The sequence below is a fragment of the Falco naumanni genome, chromosome 8 (assembly GCF_017639655.2).
Source record: "Falco naumanni isolate bFalNau1 chromosome 8, bFalNau1.pat, whole genome shotgun sequence".
Taxonomy (NCBI): domain Eukaryota; kingdom Metazoa; phylum Chordata; class Aves; order Falconiformes; family Falconidae; genus Falco; species Falco naumanni.
Window position 1 is genome coordinate 19,541,453 of NC_054061.1, and position 22,218 is coordinate 19,563,670.

At 47.4% G+C, this 22,218-nt stretch overlaps 1 protein-coding gene across 9 annotated transcripts in view; it reads right to left on the bottom strand.

Moving 5' to 3' along the window:
- Positions 1–22,218, bottom strand: part of SIL1 (SIL1 nucleotide exchange factor) — a 97,088-nt gene that overhangs the window by 55,047 nt on the left and 19,823 nt on the right. For 8 of the 9 annotated variants that reach the window (XM_040603895.1, XM_040603893.1, XM_040603896.1 and 5 more), the window contains 2 exons: positions 19,282–19,396; positions 16,108–16,243 (listed from right to left, as the gene is read on the bottom strand). In XM_040603895.1, coding sequence (XP_040459829.1) covers positions 16,108–16,243; positions 19,282–19,386 — 241 coding nt within the window. In that variant the 5' untranslated portion in view covers positions 19,387–19,396. Of the gene's footprint in view, positions 1–16,107; positions 16,244–19,281; positions 19,397–22,116; positions 22,217–22,218 lie in introns of all 9 variants that reach the window. The other variant, XM_040603898.1, reaches the window with a different exon arrangement.

Genomic DNA, 22,218 nt, shown 5'->3' on the forward strand with positions numbered 1-22,218 from the left:
GCCCAGCTCTTGAAGGGTCAGGTCCTCCTACCAATAGTGCTCACCAGCTGAGCCACGACCAGTGGACTGTGATTTGAGGGCTAAGGGGAGAAAACCGGTGGTAGAAATAGAGAATTGGCTTTGCCTCCTCAGCAGTACGAGCAGGAGATTGAAATGGAACGGGGCTGGCCTGGGTGTTAGAGATGCGCCACGGGCGAGTCAGCAGAAAGGGAAGAAAAGAGGCTATACCCTGCATCATTAGAATGAAAAAAAACCCACCCAAAACCAAAAAAACCTACAAAACCTATATTTGCATGATCCCACTTCCATCACACCTTGCTTTAAGAAATCAAAACGTTCCCAGGAGCCCGGGTGCATAACACTGGCACAGCTTCACACCTGCCCACGTGCCAGCCCCAGAGCTGTGTTTGCAACAAGTCCAACATAACAAGGCTGGTGCCCGGGCATAAAGGCTACTCCGAGACTTGCAGTTTCCTCAGCAAAAAGCTGAAAATGTCCTTTTATTTGCAGTTGTCACTCAGAAGTAACAGCAGTATAACCTTGTCCCCAGCTTTGGAACAGAACCAGCTTGCAGAGGAAGCACAACCCTGGGCTGCAGGCTCGAGGGCAGGAGGGTGGCTCAGCTCTGCTACGGATTCTGCACTTGCAGAAGAACTAAATCATTACAACGGCCAGAAACGTCCCTCGGGAAGGAAATCCTCTCAAAGATAAATCAATAACTCAGTGTAATTTTAGCATGCAGCCAGAAGAATTTACATTGCCAGGAAGGCTGAGAGCTCTGCCACAGAGACAGAGCCACAGCATCATCAAACGGCCCTGCAGCGGACCCCTACCCAAGAGCTCAGGCTCTAGGTATTCACGGCAAAGGCAGGAGCCCAGGCTGTGCCATGCCGGGACGTCTACGGACCCAAAACGAAACGGCAGCAGCAGGAACATGGTAGGAAAAAACTCCCTTGAGACAAACCTACCTGTCCCCGGCTGTCCCAGCTGCCCTCCTCTGCAGCGGAGTGGCGGTTCTCCGCAGGCGCGGCAGCACTGCAAACGCTCCCAGACCTTGCAGGGCAAGAGGTGTGTGAGTACAGAGCGCGAGCCAGAACGAGCACAGGAGTACGGGGGAGCACCACAGCCTTCACCCCCTGCCCAGACTTACAGGGGTTCCACCAGCCAAACCACCCCCAAAAAAGGCAACACAGATATGCGGCAGCACTCAGTGATTAACGAGACTGCAATTTACGTAATTATATTAATGCAAAGTACACTTGGACCGATAAGTTCAAGGAAACTAATGACACTTTACAGCACAGTTCAACACTAAGCAGTAACTCTAGCAAAAAGAAAAAAGAAGTCCCCTAATTATTCAGTAGTTGTTCTCCTCCCAGATTCTCAGGGTCAGCCTGGAGGAGAAGGTGGCCTGAATTATATTTTCGTTTCCAGAACATCAACAGAATTGCTAACTAAGTTCCAGCAGCAAGGTCGAAGCCTGCCCACAGTGATGCACGCCATCCCCCTCCTGGCTGCCGGCTCCAGCACACAGAGGCACCGCTGCACCCCAGATCTCAGGCTGCCCGTGTCCTCTGCAAACGTGTTCAAAACACCCACACTCTCGTGCTGCTCCTCCAGAGACACAGGACCAGTGCCTCTGCCATCTTTTTGCTCTGGTGCCCAGCATGGATGGATAAAGTACAACTAATTCTTTAGAAGCTAAAATTGGCCTTCACGAAGCACGGTGTGTTTTACGTGTCAAGCAGTTGACCCTCACTGAAGATAAGCTTGACGAGCAAAGACCCCAACCCCCCTGCAGCAATTCACTGTACACCCAGGCCACCTACACGGTGCATATTGTTGCAACCAAAGCACCCAGCAGACGTGGAGCAAAGGGCTTGGAAGGAGCCTGCCTGCAGGCGGGTATTCAACAGCAATGCCCATACCTGCCTGGAGAGCTCTGCAGCGGGACTGCTCATCACCCCGCTTCACAGAGCTCGAGGCACATGCAAACCCTCCCTACGCAGGCAGCTGCTGTTGCTGCTCTTTCTCCTTTGTGCTTTTAGGACCTGCCACATGCACACAGACTTGTGGTCCCCTGTCCCACCGCACGCGCCCTTCCCCTGCCGCAGCCCGCCTGCAGTAACTGATGCATTTTGGAGCCTCTGTGCTGGTCACAGCCATGTCACTCCTCACACCCTCCTCCGATCCCAACGAGCTCTCGAACAGATGTGCCCATGCTCCACCAACGCTGATGGGCTCCAAGAGCCTGTAGCTGCAAATCCAGCTTTACAGCAGCTACAGATGTACTCTATGTTTCCATATTATTTCATCGAGACTTGGACTTTGTGCTTCTGAAATGCCAAGATCTGCTAGCAGAGCTGATCCAAGGGGTGAAGCCACAGCTCGTGCCAGCGCTGCTCCAAAGATTAAGATGCTTTATGACCACCCCAAACAAAACCAGGACAACCTGTTACGTTCCTACAATGCTGAACACGAAGATGCCCAAGAAGTCAGGGCAGAAAAACTCTGCCACGACGACACAAAAGAGGAGACCCCACAAGCCCACCACCATGCCTGATACAAAACCAAAATTAAAACCAAAATCAGATGAATGGTCACAAGTTTAGCGTCTCAAGATTGCACCCATGGGCCATGAGCCAGCAAAGCTCTTCTGGTAGCTTCCACGCTCAGAAGTGGCATCCTTCAAGAGGGAACATGCAAAAAGCCAGCTCAGTGATGATGGGTAAGACACACAGAAAGTAATCCATCACATGCCTCTGTGTGCACCCAAATGTCCTGCAACACAATTAGAAATCAATAGCAAGACACAGAAACCCTCAACCACACAGCGAAATGTAAAGAATGCTTGTAATATTGATTTTAAAAGTGCTTCAGAGAAGACAGCTGTGAAGGAGTCTGAGAAAGCAAAGCAAAATGCCTGAATTAAAGCCTTTTTTCCTCAAAAAGACATTAATAATGGATTTTCAATGCAAGAAGAAAAACTGAAACCCACACCAGATTCTCCTGGTAATAACAGCTTTCTGCAAAGCCCAACTATTAATGTAGCAGGGACGTCCATCAATCAAGCACAGAGAAAGTACTTTGAGAGCTAAAAAAGGAGCAAGCAAACATCTGCTTTTGGCAACTTAAATTTTGCCCTTAAGCACAAGGAATGTAATAAATTATCAGAAGGCTGGGCTTGAACTCATTTTCTCCCATCCTGGAGAGCTAAAGGCTGAGGACAGGGGTAAAGGTACACAAACACACCACCGCTGTGATTTATGCTTGACAAAAATGGAAGAAACAAGGACAGTTTCATTTGTAGACTGAGGAACTCTCGAAAAACACCAGTGTCATTCTCAACACCAACAAGGCAGCGAGCTCCCAACTGCGAATGCGTGGCAACACCTGCAGCGAGGTGACAAGTGAACCATCCTTGCAGCCTGCAGCTTTAGCAACCACCTTTCTGCCGTTACGGGAGTTCTTGTGAACCCTTCTGTACTTTCAGCCAGCCTTAGCCTGTCCAAGGGTGTTCACACACTGCAGCAGTGCCAGGGTGGGGGGACAAGATGTGCAAACTTGCTCCGAGAGTCGCATCCCTCCTCCCTACAGCTCTTTGCGTTGCCGCACGCTGCCCATGGGCGGCTGCGGTGTTTGAGGCAGGGCACCGGTGCCTGCGTTTCGCAGTGCTCTCGGCAAGCAGCACTTCACATTTTGGGTCCGTCCATGCAGACGAGCACTGACGTGGGTGTTAGCAGCAAACCTGAGAAAAACTGGATTTACACCAAAAAACCCAGCCGCCAAAGAAAGTAATTGGGGTGTCTTTATGCCTCCAGTATTTCCTCTCTTTTAAAACACAGTAGGTCAAAACAAGTGCTGGAGATAATGAACAGAATTTACTGATTCAACCAGAAGAAGCTGCAGGCATCACTGCAACTAAGTCTTAATAAATTCTGAAGAGTGACACTATAAAATGACATTATGGTAGTCTGTATTTATTGCCTCCCCATGCTTTCTGTATCCAAGGTGCCACATTACGCTTAATAACAGTTTTTCTCCCCAGCTGCCAGTGTTGCAAATCCTACCTGACGAGCTGCCGGTTGGGGTTAAGCCCCCCAAATACACACATCTTCACCGCTGCAGAGCTTTACAAGCACAAGGGTAAGCGATTAATTGATTAATTAATTGAACCAGCAGTGCCCAGGCGATGCACAGGGGGGTACAGGCTGCCTCCTCACCTCAGGGGTGCTGGCTCACAGGGCTCGCTGCTTTGTCCCAGCTCCACCAGCAGAAGTGATGCAGACAAGGAGCAGCCATTGGTGCAAGGCACCGTTGCGCACCACCAGGTTTCCAAGCAGAAGCATGCTGAGGACAGGCAAACTTCGCTGCCATGCCTGGAGCGCTGCCAGGCGGCACGGTGGCCTGCGCTCGCTGGGCAGCCCCACCAGCAAGGTCCTGCCCGGGCTCACAGCAAGCTCTGTGCAAGGCGTCAGGAGGTCCACACGTAAATCCATGGTGGACCAGAGCTCCTCTGCTTCCTCATGCCAGAACGGAAGGAAACCTCCCTGTTCAGGGTTCCCAGCTCCGCTACCACTGCAACATGCGCTTCGGTGACTCCATATCTGGCCTTTAGACCATGCATACAATCCTTCTCCAGTGTGGTCTTCATCAAGTGTCCTGGTTTACCTGTCTGTGCAGTATTCCTAAGCCTGCAAGAAAATCCCCTTTGCACTCAGGCTGCACACTTGGGCTGTGGATGGATACTTGACAAATATGAAGATGCTATTGTCCCACTCCTACCTGCATTATCTACGCTACAAAGGACAAAAAAGAAATCATGTGAACCATCTCTCATTTTCAGGAGGAAAAAAGTCAACAAAACCCACACATACACAAATCAGCTTATCAAGTATAAGAGAGAGTAAACAGTAAAAATTGCCAGTGTAGGCGGCCTGACCTAATGCGAGAACATTTGTTGGAGTGGATGAAGGAGAGCATATACACTTGCTCCTCATAAAGCAGTCACATTAACACCTCTGACCGACACAGACTGACTTGGAAGAGCTTCGTCTCTTCCTCCTCTCTTGCTTGCCAGCAAGAGCGGGCTCTCCCAACAGGCAGCCGGGTGAGGTACAAGCTCTCCTCTGTCTGCAGCCTCACTCTGCTCCTCCTTCAGGACCACTTCAGGATGTAATCCACAGGTTTCAAGAGCACCTGAAAAGATCAGTTGGTGGAAAGATGGTAAAATAGGGGTCACAGGAAAAGCCCCCTGGTTTATCTTCCAGCAAAGGCTCTGGTCCCACAGGGTGCCTTCACTCCAGCCTCTGGATCCTGGTCCCAGTTCGGCTGGCCCCAGCAGCTGGTCTCAGATGTTACTTTCTGCTGCCTCCTTTCAGAGAAGTCTCCAACAACTCTTGCCATGTTTGCTCATTTCAGATTTCAGCTGGTGTTAGCAAGGGGGAACAGTCAGCATCACCGCCACCACGGTCTGCAGCTCTCTGTGAAGCCCACCGTCAGATCTTCCATTTTAAAAAAGGCACTGCCACACAGGTTGGCTGAGGTTGGAAGACACCTCTGGAGACCATCCCGTCCAAGCCCTGCTCAAGCAGGGTCATCTCCAGCAGGTTGCCCAGGACTGTGTCCAGCTGGGTTTTGAGCATCTCCTAGAATGGAGACTGCACAACCTCTCTGGTGGAGCTGACCTGCTCCACCGTTCAATCACCCAATGGTAAACCGGATTTTTCTGTGTTTGAACAGTCTCTTCCATTTCAACTTTCCCTGTCAAGACCCCTCTGCACGGCAGCAGACGCCACGGGCGCAGCACCCACTCCTCCCAGCTTTACATCATATAGTCTGTAAATACCTTCCCAGTACCTCTACAAGCCTTCACAACTTGCCACCTCCTTCCAGCTGTAGCTAATTGTGATACAGACAGGTCTAATCATTTTTGCATATTATATCAGCTGCAGAACAGAGAGATAACTGTAATTTGCAGCAACCTGGTTAACAGGTTATATGATAGTATAATTAATAGAACAGGTGGGTTTTGTTTCAAATAAGAAAAGCAGCAGATTACATCAAAATGTAAATGCATCTTAAAATACAGTCTCAGTGATAAATTCAAGGTGTTTTCTAAAAACACCACCAGACAGAAACAGAAACGTTTCGCTTGGGCTGAGCGACAAATCCTAAAAATAAGACCTGGTCTAGGGTTAAAATGTAAATTGTTGATTTGATCTATTTATTCACACCCTGCAGTGATGGGAGAGACATGCAGCTTAGTGTTTCTCCTTTCACTTTGCAGGATCATAGGCACATTCCTGTTCTCGCCATTGCCACTTGCAAGGTCTTTGCAACCCTGGGAGATCTCCAGCAGAAGAACAGAAGAAATACCAAGTGACAGACTGCATACATTAATTTAGTATTCAGATAACATCCTGTTGCAAGTGAATGACCCAAGCAGAACTTCCTGCAGTCTTAAGGAGCAGGCAGAAAATCAGGAGAGAGGAAAAAGAATCTTTGAAGAAAGGTCTTTTGAATCAGAAATGTTATCCTTAATTAGAATTTCCAACACCACCACACATACTCCTTCCAAAATGTAAACACATAATAAAAAATTAAACTTGAATATAGTGTTGAGCTCTTGCAATAAATGGGAATTAGTTCTACAAAATATAAAGACAGACCCAAGGAGATTACATTTCTTTCTCAAGCTTATCCTGGTAAAGCAGAGCTGGAAAAAAAACAACATACATGTATCTCTGTTTAACTCAGAAAGTTCCTGGAGATGCTAAAGGAAGTTGTTTCAATAAAGTGGAGACATTTGTTTCAGTGTGCATTCAAGAACAAATCCAAAACAAGCTTCTAGACCTCAAGAAACATCAAACAGCTTTTTAAGTCCCAAATTCATTGCAGATTCAAAAATGAACAGAGGGCAGAGGTCAGAGAAAACACGTCACTAAATCAGCATAGCATGATGGATATTCAGAGGTTTCCTCCAGAGAGCAAGGTGCTTTTAAGCCAGAATGGGGGAGGCACAGCACAAGGCTCTGAAAAGGGTTTGTGGAAAAAGATCTGTTGCTAGTGTGAGCCTATAAATAAATATATGGAAAAATTAAAATAAATAAGCAAGCAGCAGCCCCACCTGAGTAAGAACACTAATTTGCAGGCATGGACTGTGAAGGACCAGGATGAAATATTCCTCGCAGGAGCCATTTGACTGTGTGCTGACTGCCTGGAAAAAAAATAAATCTGGCTTTGTGCTCACCCACCTAAAATCAATTTTGTAGAAATTTTAGTAAGCGGGGTCTCAGTCCACAGGGGAGACTGCAGGAAGGAATGGCCAGAGCAAGACCATGGGGAAAAAATACTTTCTTCCTAATTATGAAAAAGGTAACACTGTGAAACTGTGTTCTAGTGATGTACGTGATCTAGACTGAACACCAATGAATCCTTTCCTAGGTTTAGCTCCTAGAGCCAGGTGTTTTTGTAAAAACTGTCAAACACACCCCAGGGACCAAACCCCAAGGTGCCGGAGCACATGGCCTTAGGTGTGTCGGGGAAAAGGGTTCAGAAATGCTCATTCTGCCCACAGGCTGTACGCACTGGCGTTGTGCAGTTCTGCGTGGGCTCAGCGGCACTTCTACTCTGAGACACGTTCGGTCCAGGCAGGCAGGCTGGATGCAGAGCCAGTGATGCTGAAGGGATGGACATGGAAGGAACTGGTAAGACAGTGCATCCCCTCGGGGATGGGGCGGACCACCTGCCTCCACCATGGCCAACCTCGACCAGCAAACAAGACAAAACACAGGAGAGCCATCTGAATACACATCTGCCTTATATCAGTAGGTCAGCAATTAATTTATGAAATTATGTAGTAAAATTACAAATTTGGGGGGGGAATACTCAGCTCTGCAGGAAGGCCTGATCTCCGGAGCTACCAGCCTCTCCAAGAGCGTGTGGTCAAACACGTCCCACAGCAAACCCAGCCCTATGCTCTGGGAGCAGTGCTGCTCTGCTGTCATGCCCAGGAAAGAGTTTCCAAACCAGGAAAATAATTGCTCTTGGAGCCCTCTGTCACCAGGAAGGAGCAGGCCAGCTCCAGAAGGTGACAGGGAGGTGCTGAGCCCTGCTGGCACAAGGAGGCTGACCCTGCAGCTCTGGGGCCATAGCGTGCAGCAGCAGCTGGAGGACTCGCCTGATCTCCAGCATCTGTGATGGTGCTTTGGTGGGAATTCAATGCTTTCCTGGCCGCAGGAGCAACCTCCAGGGTTTCCCAGGGTTGGAGGTCTGACCCGTGGCTAAGCCAGCACACGTTACGATGCCTGGAATGCTTGTCCCACAAAACAAGATCATGCATTTGAGGTGTGAGAGAATTGCTCTGATTATATTAGGTCAAACCTTCAGAACCATTTCAGTGACTCTGGAACCCAAGTCACACTTCTTGAAAAACATTTTCCCATAATATGCAATGCAAATGTTAGAGCCAAGGTCCTGGTATGGCTTGCTTGCTCTGGAAGGAGGAGGAAAGATACTCAGACTGGAAATTCCAGATAACCAAGCTGGATGCACTCCCAAAACGTTTTCCAGGAGGGAAAACATCTTTCTTCTAAAGCAGTGCTACAAGCTTGAAATAAATGCACAGAACATTAGATAAAGACAGAGATAAAAATAGGCCCGTTATTAAATACCTCTTTAATGAGGTTCATCCTTCTAAACAGTCACAGGAAGGTTATTAACATTATAGCAGAAAATATAGCATGCTTACACGTAAAAACCATAGCAAGATATTCCTCATCACCCAGCACACATTTCAGCATCTCTCAGCAGCTTGCGTGCTCACAGCATCCCTGGCTTAGCAGAAAGAAGATAAGAGAGAGGAATGAGAGATATCTTCTCTGGGAAACAGTCTCTCTTCTTTCAAAGCATTTTTTCCCCTCCAAACAATGTAAATTTAACCATGTGAATGATTCCCACTACTTATGTCTACTACTGCACAGCTGATATACTTATTCCCTTTGCTAATGCTACACCTACATTACAATAACACCAATCAGAGAACCATTAAAGCTAAGTTTGAAAATATTTTGAAAAATGGAGCCTAACTTCCTCCTGCTGCACAAAAAAAGCCACCTGAATCTTAAAACACCTCCATTCCCTGGTTTATAACTGCTCCAAATTAACCCGTAAGACACTGCGGAGCATGGAGTCATAAACGCAGCGAGCAGGAGGCACGGTTTGTCTCGTGAAAATGCATCATTACACCCCTGTTTCAGTTATGCCCAACATCCAAGCCCATGGCTATGTGTTAGAGGAGCTGCAAACTTTTACCTCGGCTCCTCAGAAGCGTAATTAGTTTTTGGCAGTATATGCATCACTGCAGAAGACTTTTATAACCACCTTGTTTAATGAAACCTGTAACACCACAGCCAGTAAGGGACAGCATTCATGCCAGCACACTGAAAACCCACCTCAGCCCCACTCTGCTCCTAAACCTGAGCAAGCTGAGTGATAGATTTAAAGATTTTTCTCACCAACACCAGTGATGCCAGGATACTGGCAGCTCTTGAAATGACAGAAAACAAGAGAAATTTTATCTGGATTGGGGCGGGGGGAGTGGAACTGCCTCCCAGTTCATTTCACAAATGCTGAACCTGATACCCTCATGGACATGCTGGGAAAACAACGGCTGCAAAACCTCCCAGGTCACAGAGAAGCAGATAGAAAACACAGAGGATAACCCTATGGGCTGGACCGGTACCTGGCCATGCTGAACGTGCCCCACCGAGCAGCACCTTGCCACCCATCCCGCCACCCTGAGCTGTGCTGTGCTGGGGCTGGGCACAGCCACCAACCCGTGCCATTTCGCTTAATTAAAACCTGCAAGTTAAGTGTACTGACACACAGCAGTCTGTCCCTGCCCAGTTCCCAGACACGGTTTAGTACCAGGAGCTACATAGTTCTGAGGTCTCATGTTATTAAAATTAAAATATATAGTTACAGATACACACTGCATTTACAACACGCTACAAAACAGATAATCAAAACTGCATTACTACACTTGTCATATTAGAGAAGCAAAGTGTTATTTATAAAGTGGGAGTCTTTTTTATTTTTATTATTATTATTATTTTAACGTGCATGCTCAGTTACTGGCCTATAAGTTTCTGTTATTTGCTACGGGTTTGCATTCCTTAGCGTGAATGACAATGGCTCCGCAGCTCTGTCCTCTCCTGGAAAAGGTCAGCTTTGTGCCTAAGGACCCAGCTCACTAACGTTCATGATGTTTCACAAGTGTTTCAACTACACAGGTCCGAGGCTACAACGCTCCCAGCAGCACCTACACTGGCATCCCGTCGGGGTGCTGGCGGCAGCTCCCCGCAGCTCCAGCGCTGGGAACAGGCAGCCCACAGCAGCAGCTGGGACGCCAGCCTGCTCCCACGCAGCGCTGCCTTGCCCTTGTCGGCACACTGAAGAGATGGCTTGACAAGGACCAGGTGTGCATCCCCGGCGGGTGCCCTCTGACTCCCCAGCTCAGGGAACCTGTCGGTAAAGAAAATCCAAGCAGATAATGCAGAGCACGGCTGGAGATAGGTAACAGCGCTGCCCTCATCTGCGCAGCTGAGCCGGAGGGAAAGACACTCGTACAGACAGTATCTCCACATCCAAAAGCTGGCATCCTTCAAACACTCCCTACTCCGACAGGGCTTTGAGATCCCTCCTGTTGGCACGATGTCCAAGTGTCTCTCGAGCCGTCCCAGTCCTGCCCTCTTACCAACAGGCAGAGAAACACTGTTATCCCTCTTACATGGATCAGGATTAAGGCACAGAAAACGGACGCGTCTGCCCTCCAGTGCCCCACACCAGAGCCAGAAGTGGCACTGGGAGCTTCAGCCCTGCCACTTTTGCCAGAGAAGACTTCCAGTGTAAGGATGAATTAGGTACCAGCCAGTGTTAGGGAGACCATGCATCCTGTGATATGAAGGTGAGAAGTTGAGGAAAGCCCACGAGGACGGCAAAGCCGAGAGAGCATGAAAGTGTGTGGTAATAAAAAGGAGGACAAGCATGAGATACATTTAAGCTATTAAAAGCCTTGTATGCAAGAGGTCAGATGGGTAACAAGCAGAGCGAGAGCTACCAGCAGCCATAACTCTACCTCCAAGCAGTGAATATTTGCAATTGCTCTCAAGACTGCCTGGGCTCTCCTACCTGCTGTAACCACCCTGCACCTCTCTCTGTTGCTAGCCAGAGAAGATTGTAACAACTACACATTTGAGATTTTTCCCCTCTGCGCATCAGTAACAAGTTATTTTATCAAAAAACCTGGAAAAGAAGCATTTCATGTGGCATAAATGAGGTTTTTAAAATCCCATTTGCCTTTCCTCTTCATGCAAATCTGTGCTAATCTGATGAGGCTTCTATTTCCAGGATTACACACGTCAAGTTTTGCAAAAATGAGCATACCCTGGTGGTTTAATGCCGTATTTCACAGCCCTCTCTTGACCGTGCTGACATAAATATTTCAGAAACCTGCACACAGCTGTATGAGTTAGGTCTAGGTCACTGAGAAGCCAATGGTTTGGACAGATTCATTAATTCAGCAAAGCAATTAGCAGGAGCCAGTGCAGCTCAGGACATCCCGGCGAACAGCAGGCAAGACGCGCACTGACAAGGTGTAAGGAAATCCTCGCCAGCCCATCCCCCCCATGGGCTGCGGGACAGGCTGGCACAGGACTGTGGAGCCAAAGGGATCCCTCCTGCCATTACCTCCTCCTCCCAGCTTTATAAACCACTTCTTGGCTTACAGCAGTGCTGGCTCATCCACCCACCGAAACCCCGCGGAAGACAAAGACTGGCAATGAAACCGCACCAAGTTATTCCTCATCCTCAGTCCTGCTCTTTCCAAAACCACGGCAAGTCCTTCAAAGCAGCCTCCGAAGCTTCACCGTCTCCCCAGCGTGAACGCTTTCTTTGAGGGCTATGCTTCCATACATGTAAAACCTCGTTTGTGCAGCAAATGAGACCTAAAACAAGGATGAACAGCAAAGATAGCTACTGATGGAGAAAGCTGCCTGAGGATCCTTGGAAGCTGCAGCCATGGATATTTAAATGCTAACTAATGTATCATCAGCTCCCCGCTGAACCTAAGATGGTTTCATCTTCGCAGAAGCAGCAACAACAGCATGCTCACATCAACTTCGCTCTGGCAGTTTGATCAACAGCAGCAGTTCATGGCTTCTTATTCTTTAACTGCAATATAATTAGGCACTTAGGAAAATGACTCTGAACAGTACAAACACTATAGAGTAACTGCAGGTATCAGCACTGAGCTCTGCAAGCCCCAAGTTTAACCACAGATGAAGGTACAGGCCAGCCAAGCTCCTGTAACGCATGCTCTGCCTGGCAGAGCACTGAGACATGCTCCCCGAACCTGAGAGAGATCCAATGCTGCAACATTTCCATCACCAGTGCCGGATTCTGCTCTGTTTCTCTGGTCTGCAGGGAGCTGCTCTGGACCAAAGGAAGCCTTTCTGTGCCCCACCGTTGGCTCCTCTCACACGGAAAGCGTGCAGAGTAGACTGTAAATATTTTGATGTTTCAGGCAGATGAGGTTCTCGCTTGGTCCATCTGGATTTGGAAACTGGACACATTACTTCCCAACGTCAAACTGCCAGCTGAGAAACCTGCCAGCGAGTTTCTGCAGGAAAGTGCTGCTGCCCCAGAGGTGGACAGAACCTCTCTGCAGAGGCACTGCACAGCCCAGGCTCCCCACTGTGCTGGTTGCAGCTGAGGAGAGGATTAACTCCCTCTTCCTTTCCCAGCTAAACCCTTGCCCCTCACATCCTTTTTCTTAATCCTCACAGCAATAACTTCCCAGAGGAGCCACTTCTGACCGTAACGTCAGGTGGAAAATCTGCTGGTCAGTGTTATGACTAGATGGTCAATGCAATCCAACTTTCAATCATCATCAAGAATGCTAAACAAAACAGAGGAAAACAAGGTGCCCCAGATAACAAAAGTAGGTAATTCCCAAGAAATTAAGTATTCATGTGCTTTAGGATGTTGAGTGGTCATTTGGTGATTTGAGGTCACCTGGAAATGTGGAAGAAGTGGTTTTATATACAGAATCCCCAAGAAAACTGCGAATCATCAACACTATCCAATCCTTCCATTCATCTCTGTCATCCCAAAGACTAAGGATCAGCCTTCAGTTGCTGTAACTATCAGGCAAGATCACCTTGAAAAGTGGTAGGGTGTTTCTGTGTGCTGACAGACTCACCTCCACGCACTTGGCAGAGCTTAATGTAAGCAGCAACAAAAGCAAATCACTTCTGCTATGTTTCTCCAGAGAGCTTCCAACTCACAGGGGTACTATCACCTGGTAAAAGGGCATTCAGAAAGGAGAAAGACATCGGAGGAAGCATAACTTCAAAAAATTCCGTGTCTGTGGTGGAACAGTGACCTGACCATGAAAAGTGATCCGACCACGGCTGTGAACACTCAGAGGACACTGCAGTCCCAGCCATTAAAACCCAAGTTTCTACGGATGCCAACCAAGAACAGAATAAGAATCCCTGCAGATGCCTTCATTGTTTCTGCAGATGATACCAAAAAAAAGTAAAATAATAGAGGTGTTAGAAGACCTTCCAAGGCGTGTGCGCCGTTTCTGTCCAAACCAGCAATGCCTAACAAAGTGTTAAAGGACTTTGTGAAGTTTCACCAACCTTTCCACGGCCTGTCAGCTTCCCAGCTGGCTGGCAGAAAAGACAACTGATCTCCTTGCTTCCAGATTACAGGCGGCAGAGCTCTTAAGGTAACTGCCTCTCTGTGTTTGCATCCAGCTACCTCCAGCAGCTTGAAGCGTGCTCAAAGTGCAAGAAAGCACTTGATCAAAATCCAGCTCACATTGTAGGCAGCGAGGGAACAACCACACAAAGCAGCATTACATACACAATAACAATTGAATTTGGTGGAGGGATTTGACAGGTTACAGGTTGATGACACTGCTGCAGTCTCAGTGGAAACACAGTTTGATGCAATTAGCAACAGGGAACTATGAAAACAGCAGAGCAAAACTGGAAATACATGTATAAAAGATGAGCAACTGCAGGACTGGACAGAAGCATTGAAATCCTGTGTTGAGCTCAGAGCAGGAACAAGATGAGACAGGAATGCAAAGGGGGGGGAAACACTGAGCTCCCTTCCACTATTCAAAACCGAAGATCCAGATTTTAAAACATTTCCTTTCCCAGGAGAGACCATCCCTGGAAGGTGGCGTGCAGGCATCCTGGAGAGGCAGCCAGCAGGAAGCAAACGACTGCGCACTGCGCTGCGCTTCTCACTGGCCCGTGCTGAGACACACCAGCCAGGCGAGTCGGGACCCTGCTTGGCTACGAGCGAGCAAAATCACACCAGAAAACATCGGAAGATGCAGAACCACCAGACCAGACACACTGCCAATGCACACGCCTCTGCTAAAGGACCAAAAGGCACATCCTTCGTGCAGCCACTTCCCTCGTCCCTCCCCTGCAGGGCCCTGTCAAACCCTCTGGGTCAGAGGCTGCAGGGATGGGCTCAGGGTGGCAGCAAGTGGCCCAGCCTTGCTTCGGGTAACACACATGCTAGAAGTGCGAGTCACAGTCCATGCACGAGATTTTGCTTCAGAGAAATGCACAGCAGACAAAAAGCCAGGCTGGCAGGGGGAGGCCAAGGAAGACTCCTCTTTCTGACATGTCTCTGCTCAAATCGGCACGCACACCTGAAACAAGGATGCGCAGCGGCTAGGCAATGAGGCAGGCCACCATTTAAGCCTTTTTCCAGAGCACCTGAAATTCTTCTCCTCTATGAATGCTGACAAGCTCCCCACTTCCACAGACCCTTTGCTGCACATGCCCATGGTGCAATTGCTACAAAAATAAAGCGGAACAAGACACTTAAGTGATGCAGAAGGTGCTACTGAACAAAACCGGCAACGATGTTTATAATGACTGCAAGTATATACACATTCTGCTTCAGCAAGGGTGGTGGGGATCTGCCAGTCTGAATACTGAGCAGGGACACTACACGCCTTCCATACATAATGGTACAAAAATGGAATACAAGTATATACTGCAGCTTTGTGAAATTTAGGGGCTTTTGCTAGACATTTACGTTACACGAAGATTTACATTTGGAAAAGTTGTTCTGCTATATCTCGCAGAAATTCCAAGACAAATGGATCCCATATTTATTCATTCAATGATAATACTGCACACAGGATAAAGCTCTTAAATTCAGGGCTCTTTATAAAAAGTAATTACTACTTAGTTCACCTTTCTTAGGTGGGAAGGTATTACGCCTGCATATACAGGAGGACACCAAAGTACAAATGGATCAAATACCTTGTTCAAGACCCCGGAGGCAAGCTTACTGATCATCCTAATTGCTGAAATACGTATGCATACGTGCATCTGCACATGTGTGTTTAAATGGGCTTATCCTCCCCAGAGCCTAGTGCACAGGTTTTTGCAGTGAAGTCAGCCTGCTCAGTTGGTGTTTTCTCACCATACGTGTCCCACAGACGTCTAACAAAAGATACCAACCCAAAAAAAGGGAAGAGATTATTTTTTTTGTGGGATGTATGGATAGGGATAAAAGCTGGATTTCAAACAGCCAAGGAACAGAAAACCCATTGTGAGAGAGCTGCATAGTGTTACATTGATGGTTCTTAATCAGATTGCCACTGTGCAGCATTTCACCAGCCCACAGCGGAGCACAGCAGACCTGGGATACTGCATGCCAACAAACGTTATAAAATCTGTCCCTTGACAAGTGCACAAAGAGAAAAAAGGCTTCTGAGCTAGTGACAGAGACACATCACCACCTGCAATGTGACTGGCAGCCCACTCGGACCTGCTCCAGTGAACTGCAAGCACTTCAGCAACCGCTCCTGTTGCTGGCCGGTTTGGTGATGGTGTCCTGTCCCTGTACTGGGTCACTGAGTCCGTACCTCTTTGTCTGAACACCAGCAAAAGAATACATTGTCATGGGAACAAACAGGTATTTTGAGTTTCTGCCAGGCTGCTGTCAGTGCTGTCAGGTGGGGTTTCAGAGGGATGCTATAATTAGTCATCAGCATGTTACCTGGACGGATGGTTTGCCACTGATGTGTGGGGTAAAACACTTCCAGGTCTTCAGGATCAGCATCGTCTTCTGTTATCGGCTCTTTCCCACTGTCATCTTTTATGTCGCTCTCTTCTATTTTTGTAAGGGCAAACTCCTTTTGGATAGAAGAGATTCAGCTCATTAGCAATTGCATCTGGGTAATTTAGTGCCGGCTGAGAATACAAAATTTTTTCCCTCGCCAGCAGATTTTTTTTTTTTGACATCCGAGATTCTTTCCACATGGTTAAATTTAGATTTAAAGTATATTAAAGGTTAAACATGCATAACTAGCATGACATTTGTGCTGAACAAAGCAACGCAGCTTATTTCCTATTCCAGTGCAGGCTGCAGGTTTTAAACAAGCTTTCGCAGAGCCTCACCTATATTACAGCCAGAACCAGGAGCCCTGACTATTACTAGGGTTGTGTAACGTTCTAAGACCCTGTTTTCCCTTGTTTAAAAATATGTCAAAGTTTTAACTTGTTCAGCTGAAGTCTTCCACACGAGTGGAACGCCTCAAGCGTTGTTGTGGTTTGTTTGTTTGTGGGTTTTTTTTTTCTCTTAAATGCATTTATTTCAGGCTTGGAGAAGATTTCAGCTAAAATAGTTCAGCTATTTCCAAAATAGGACACAGGGAAAACACACCGAATTGCCCACACAATAAAAACGCGAGCATCCTTTTCTCCACCCATTCCCAGTGTCCTCCAAGTCTTTTAAAACAATGAGGCAGCAATTTAATCACCACCTACTCTGCAAGTGCAGCACACGAATGGCAGAGGTGTGGTAGATCAGCTAGCACGAGTGGTATGACATTACGCAAAGGAAAAAATGAGGATTAAAAGCAGGAAAAAAAAATCCTTCCTGCAAGGGAAACCTCGCTGTTCACTGGAAAGTCTCCCTAAGGAGCTGGTGGGAGTCATGTAAAACTGCAACAGATAAAATTATTGGGAGTGCATAGTAAGTAACGACCTCGTACTATCACACACCAAGCTATTAATGGCTCAGGAAGAAGGTCTTTGCTATTCTGGTTTTCGCAGGAGCAGATAAGCTGGTCTAGGCTAATCATCCAGACAGCTCAGTTTCTGTTGCAGGGAATATTATCAGCTTCTAACATCACCCAGAACACCACCAGTGAACAATTTCAAATAACCAGCCTATAGGGAAAGATTACTCCTAATTGTTGGCAATTAGAATAAGAGTTACAGCTCACTTCATGAAGCGTTTTGATATTAACCCTCACCACACCTTGACAAGGAAAAAAAAAAGTCAGTGAAGAGGTTAACTGGAAATTTTAGGCCATGTTCTGCCTTCACTTCTTCCACTTCTTGGAAAAAATGCATGCATATTTTCTGGAAGAATCTGGGTGCTTTGCATATAAATAACCATTATTCAGGCTAGGAGAGCATTTCTGAGCAAAAGAAATGTCAGCCTGAGCAAAACATGTACAAGTAGCAACAACAGTGGTAACATATGAAGATGGTTGATAAACCTATAAAATGTTTTTATTTTATCTGTCAAAAGGGATTGACATTTCGGAAATGCATGGGAAAACAGAGCTTAGCTCCTCCTTTCGCTTAGTGCATCAGAGACTTGAAATTGTTAAAATTATGACAAATGGTTAAAGCTCAGTAATGATCATAAACATAAAAAGCCAAGTTCTGCAGACGAAAATCAATGTTAACATTTTCTGAGCCAGAACTCAACAGGACTAAAAATAAATGAGTCCGAGCAGTTATTACTTAGCTTATTTACACTGCTATATTATTATCCAAGAGGGACTTAACGATACAGGCTATTGTAAATTTACCAACAGGCCTCAGAATGTCGTATCTGTTGAAACACATAATGGAGATATCTGATGTTTACCGGCTCTGCTTAAGAGAAGTGCCGTGGTCTAAACATTTGGTAAGAATAAAAAGATGTGACTTGGTTCGTTTAAATGTCACTGCCCCTGCTCGGCCCACGGTTGCTTTGCAATACCCCATTTTCATTAGTATCTCTGACAAAAATGGGCAACAACACACAAACAATTCTTCATTTACGCAGAAATTAGGTAAAATCCTTTTCAGTTTGATTTCATAATTAAAATAGTAGAAAGAAACATGTTTTCTGAAGACCAACGGACATTTCCTTAAAGACAAAAAGCCTCCTTGCTTTATCAGTCTGAAATCAACTGCAATAAGCTGAAAAGCCTCAGCAAGGAAGGGGCGGTCTGTTTGCAATAAAGGAGGGATGTGACCACCGTGGAGCCATCGTAGGGGGAGTGCAGGAGAAGGTGACGGGACAGTTAACCACCCATCGAATTAATCCTGTCTGAAGCTCAGTGTCAGGCTGCCTGCCAGTTCCAGCACGTATCACTGAGTGGCTGTCCCAGTGCTTGTGCTCTTTCTCCAGTCTCCCTCCCTAAAATAAAGACAAATTATCTGATCATTAAATGATTCCAGGTGGGCCCAAGGCACTGGCCTACAGTGCTTATACTGTAACCTGTCCCTTGTATTAACAGCACAGCTCCCAGACAGCGGCGTCACAGCCAACAGGCCAAGCTGCAATGCAAAGGCAGGAGCTGGTGTCCAGCAACATGGGGTCCAGCGATCCTCTATCATCCCAGTATCGATGAGGGACCCTCTGTTTTAAGCCACAGCATGAATTAAACTAAAAAACCACCACTCTCTACTGATTGAGATTCCTCAAGGAAGCTTTCCAGGTCTACTAATCTAGCAGGACCTGGCACCTGGGGCTCAGCAGCCACATCCAAACCAGGGGAGTTCTGCACACTCGGCAAGCGCAGAGGGGCAGACAGCATCCACAGAATTCCTTCTGCCTCCTGCCACAGGGCCAGCGTGCAGCCACTTTGAATACAAAAAGTGGCACCCAGCAAACGAGAGCTGCCTGAGTTGCACTGTTGCACACCCTCTGGACTGAGCATATTCTGGATTTCCTGGGGTGAGGCAAGCCATGTGAAGGAAGAAGCCCTCTGAAACATCGTTATTGAAGACCCACTGTCGAGGAGAGGCATTTCACCAACCGCTTCAACACCCTGCTTAATTGATCCCTCCCACAGAGGGACCAGGTAAGGCTGTCACCCCAGGAGAGACACCGGTGGCTGGACAGCCCTTTGTGACCATGGCTGCTCTGGCTGAGAGGAACACTTACAGGAACTCTGTCGCTTAGGCTTGACCAGGAAAACACCGCAGAAACCACCAAGACCAGCAGGTTGACTTTGGCAGCAGCAGAGAGGAGATGAGCCCAGTGAGACATTGCCACCAGCCTGAAATGCAAAGGAAAACAAAACCAGCAATATTTTAGTCCACGTTTTCACAGGTTTCAGCACCCTTTACACGACATTTTGCAACGCAGCATGGGTTCAGGGGTGCGACACCGCAGGAAACTGAACACCTTGAGGTGTTAGTGCATGGGTCTAATTGGGGGCAGCCAACAGCAAGGGGCCAATTTTACTGCTAATGGAGTTTATGACAAGTAACATAGCTTATATTGACCTCACACAGGCTTACATGTCTCCTGGAAAATAAGAAGAGACCTGCAAGTCTTGTTTAAAATCACTGCGTTACTGCCATGGACGGGAAAAATAAAAATCAGTGCAATCCTGGGAAGGCTTTTTATGCCTGTGCCTCATTTTAAGTACAGAAGTAGCTGCGTTAGTTCAAATTAAACAAAACTACCATCCGCCAAAGGATCAGGGGTTTATCTAAATCCATATGTAGGTTTTTCTTGAGGAAAACAACATTTTGCAGAGGTCAACAAGGTTTGCTTGGTGGTTTCTACAGCACAAGGCTCTCCCCGCTGCTCAGAACGCCAGCTCACCCAAACTGCGAGCCCAGGAATGGGCTCTGCCCGTGCCTGCAGTGGACCACGAAGCAGCCCCGTGGCACACAGCCCCCCCGACCAACCACAGACTGCCGACTGAACAAGAGAGGGGGGGAAAAGAAGGGTCCTGCTCTTGTGGCTGCCAATCACCCTGAAACAGAGCTCGTAGCCCCACTGCTACGTGTGTAACCACGCTCACACATATGAGCGTCCCCACCGCCTCGCCACACGAGGCTTTAAATCCACCCACAGCGCTCAGCGCGCTGCTTCTCACGCTGGGGTAGGGAACAGAGCAGCCTGCCAGCACACAGGCTGGAGAAGTATTTCCTTTGATTGGCTCTAAATTTACACGCTGCTAAATTAAACTAAATGAGGTCTTTTGGAAGAAGATGGGACTGATTAGTTCCGTTCAAACACTCCTTCATTACTCATCCCTCCATCAAGTCTGCTCCTACTCCTATCCAGGTTTAAAAGAATTTCCTCCCATACATGCAGTCCTAAATATCTTCCTTTCTGTCTTTGTTGTCCGTCAGGATGGCCCATCAGATCACAGATTTTTTCCTTCCTTGAAGCAACCATCTTCCATTCCACAAAGCAGAAAATATGCTCACAGGCGCACCCAGTACCAAGTCCTCCCACCAAAGGACCTCTGCCCGCAAAAGACTTCAGGAACACGGAGGGAGTGGAGTCCTCCCCTTCCACCCCTTTACTGCTATCTTGTCTCCCCACTCTGTTACGTTACTTCTTCCTCTTCCTGCTTGGTTTTTGCTTTAGCCAAGAAAAGAAAATAAAAGGCAAAACACCACATCATGCTGGTCAGTGGCCGACATGTAGGAAAAAGCGGCAGAGCAGGGAGCACAAAGAGAATACACCTAATGCACTTCTGCATCTTCCAAAAACTCCTGACCCAGGCTCTCCCTGAACAGCAGCAGCCTCTGCCTTTGAGCTCAAATCCAGATCAGCTGGATTTCTGTTCTTCCTGTTAATTGCTTTTGGAGCAGATCTGGACTTCTGACACCCACAGCACCCCTCAGCAATGAGTTCTCCTGCTCAATTCCCACCATGCATGGAAATTTCACCTTGCATTTCTGGCCTGGTACTTGATATGCTCCTTCAATGTCTCTTCTTTTCTAAAGGGTCAAAGAACCACCTCAAGGACCCACAAGCCCTTCTTAAACTACAACTGGCGTAGCAAAGGTCTCCATTTTCAGAAGACAGGCAAAGACAACCTGTGGCCAAAGCCTCCATCTCTCTTGGGACACCACCAAGCACAACCAGGCTACAACCAACACCCAGGTTCCTGAGCTGGAAAGCCCAGAGCAGAATTCACAGGCTCAAACTCCATCTGCTCCCTGACTACCTACATACCCTTCTGCCTGATGCCACAGTCAGGACTTCAGTCTCAAACTGACCATGACACACAGTTCCCCTCAGCTCAAGTCAGAACAAACTGCTGCTTTTTACACAGGATACAGGGTTTTGGTTCTTTATTTTAGTTATAAAACAAGCAGCAGCACTGGGATAATGAAAAATAGATGTATCCCTAAAACTTTACCTGCAAGCCTGGAAATAAAAGGAAAAGAAGAAGAAAAAGAAATTCAACAAAGCAGTGGCTGAAAGAAAACGCGCACTCCCATAAAAATAGAGCTCACGTGTACTGAGAAGGCTGGTAGCAAATGACAGTACAGCCTCTTCAAAGCCTACAACCTCATGCCTGCCTGGAAGATGACATCTGCACAACAATTAGCAGTTTGCTTAGGTCCCAGGTAGGCAGGAGGAGCTAACATGTGAAACACGGGGGTTTGAAGCTCCTGGAGAGAAGCCTGCACAGGCTGACATCTCGTTACAAGACAGACGTATGCAGAGGGCATGAGAGGATTTCCAAACCAAATGTTCTGTGGATACAATGCATTTTTAGAAAAAAACTCTGCAGCTTGCAAAGCAGAAAGGGTAGCAACTGTGACCCTACCTGCATAGGGAGCGTGTGCTCTGAGTCAAGGACATCATTTTGGGATCCAGCAGCACCCACGTACAGCAGCAGCTGGTCAGCACCAGAACCACAAACCCCCCTTGTGCAGGGTGAAGTGGTTTTTTTTTCCCCCAATCACCCTCTTTTGTCAAAGAAAATCAGGTACTAGGAAAAGAGCAAAGGGTCTGACTCACAGAAGCCTCTGTTGCTGGCAGCAGTCCTCCTGTCAGAGCAGGCAATGTTCTCAGCTTTGCAGCACTGGAGGTTGTGCTCCGAGGCTCCAGAAAACTCCATCT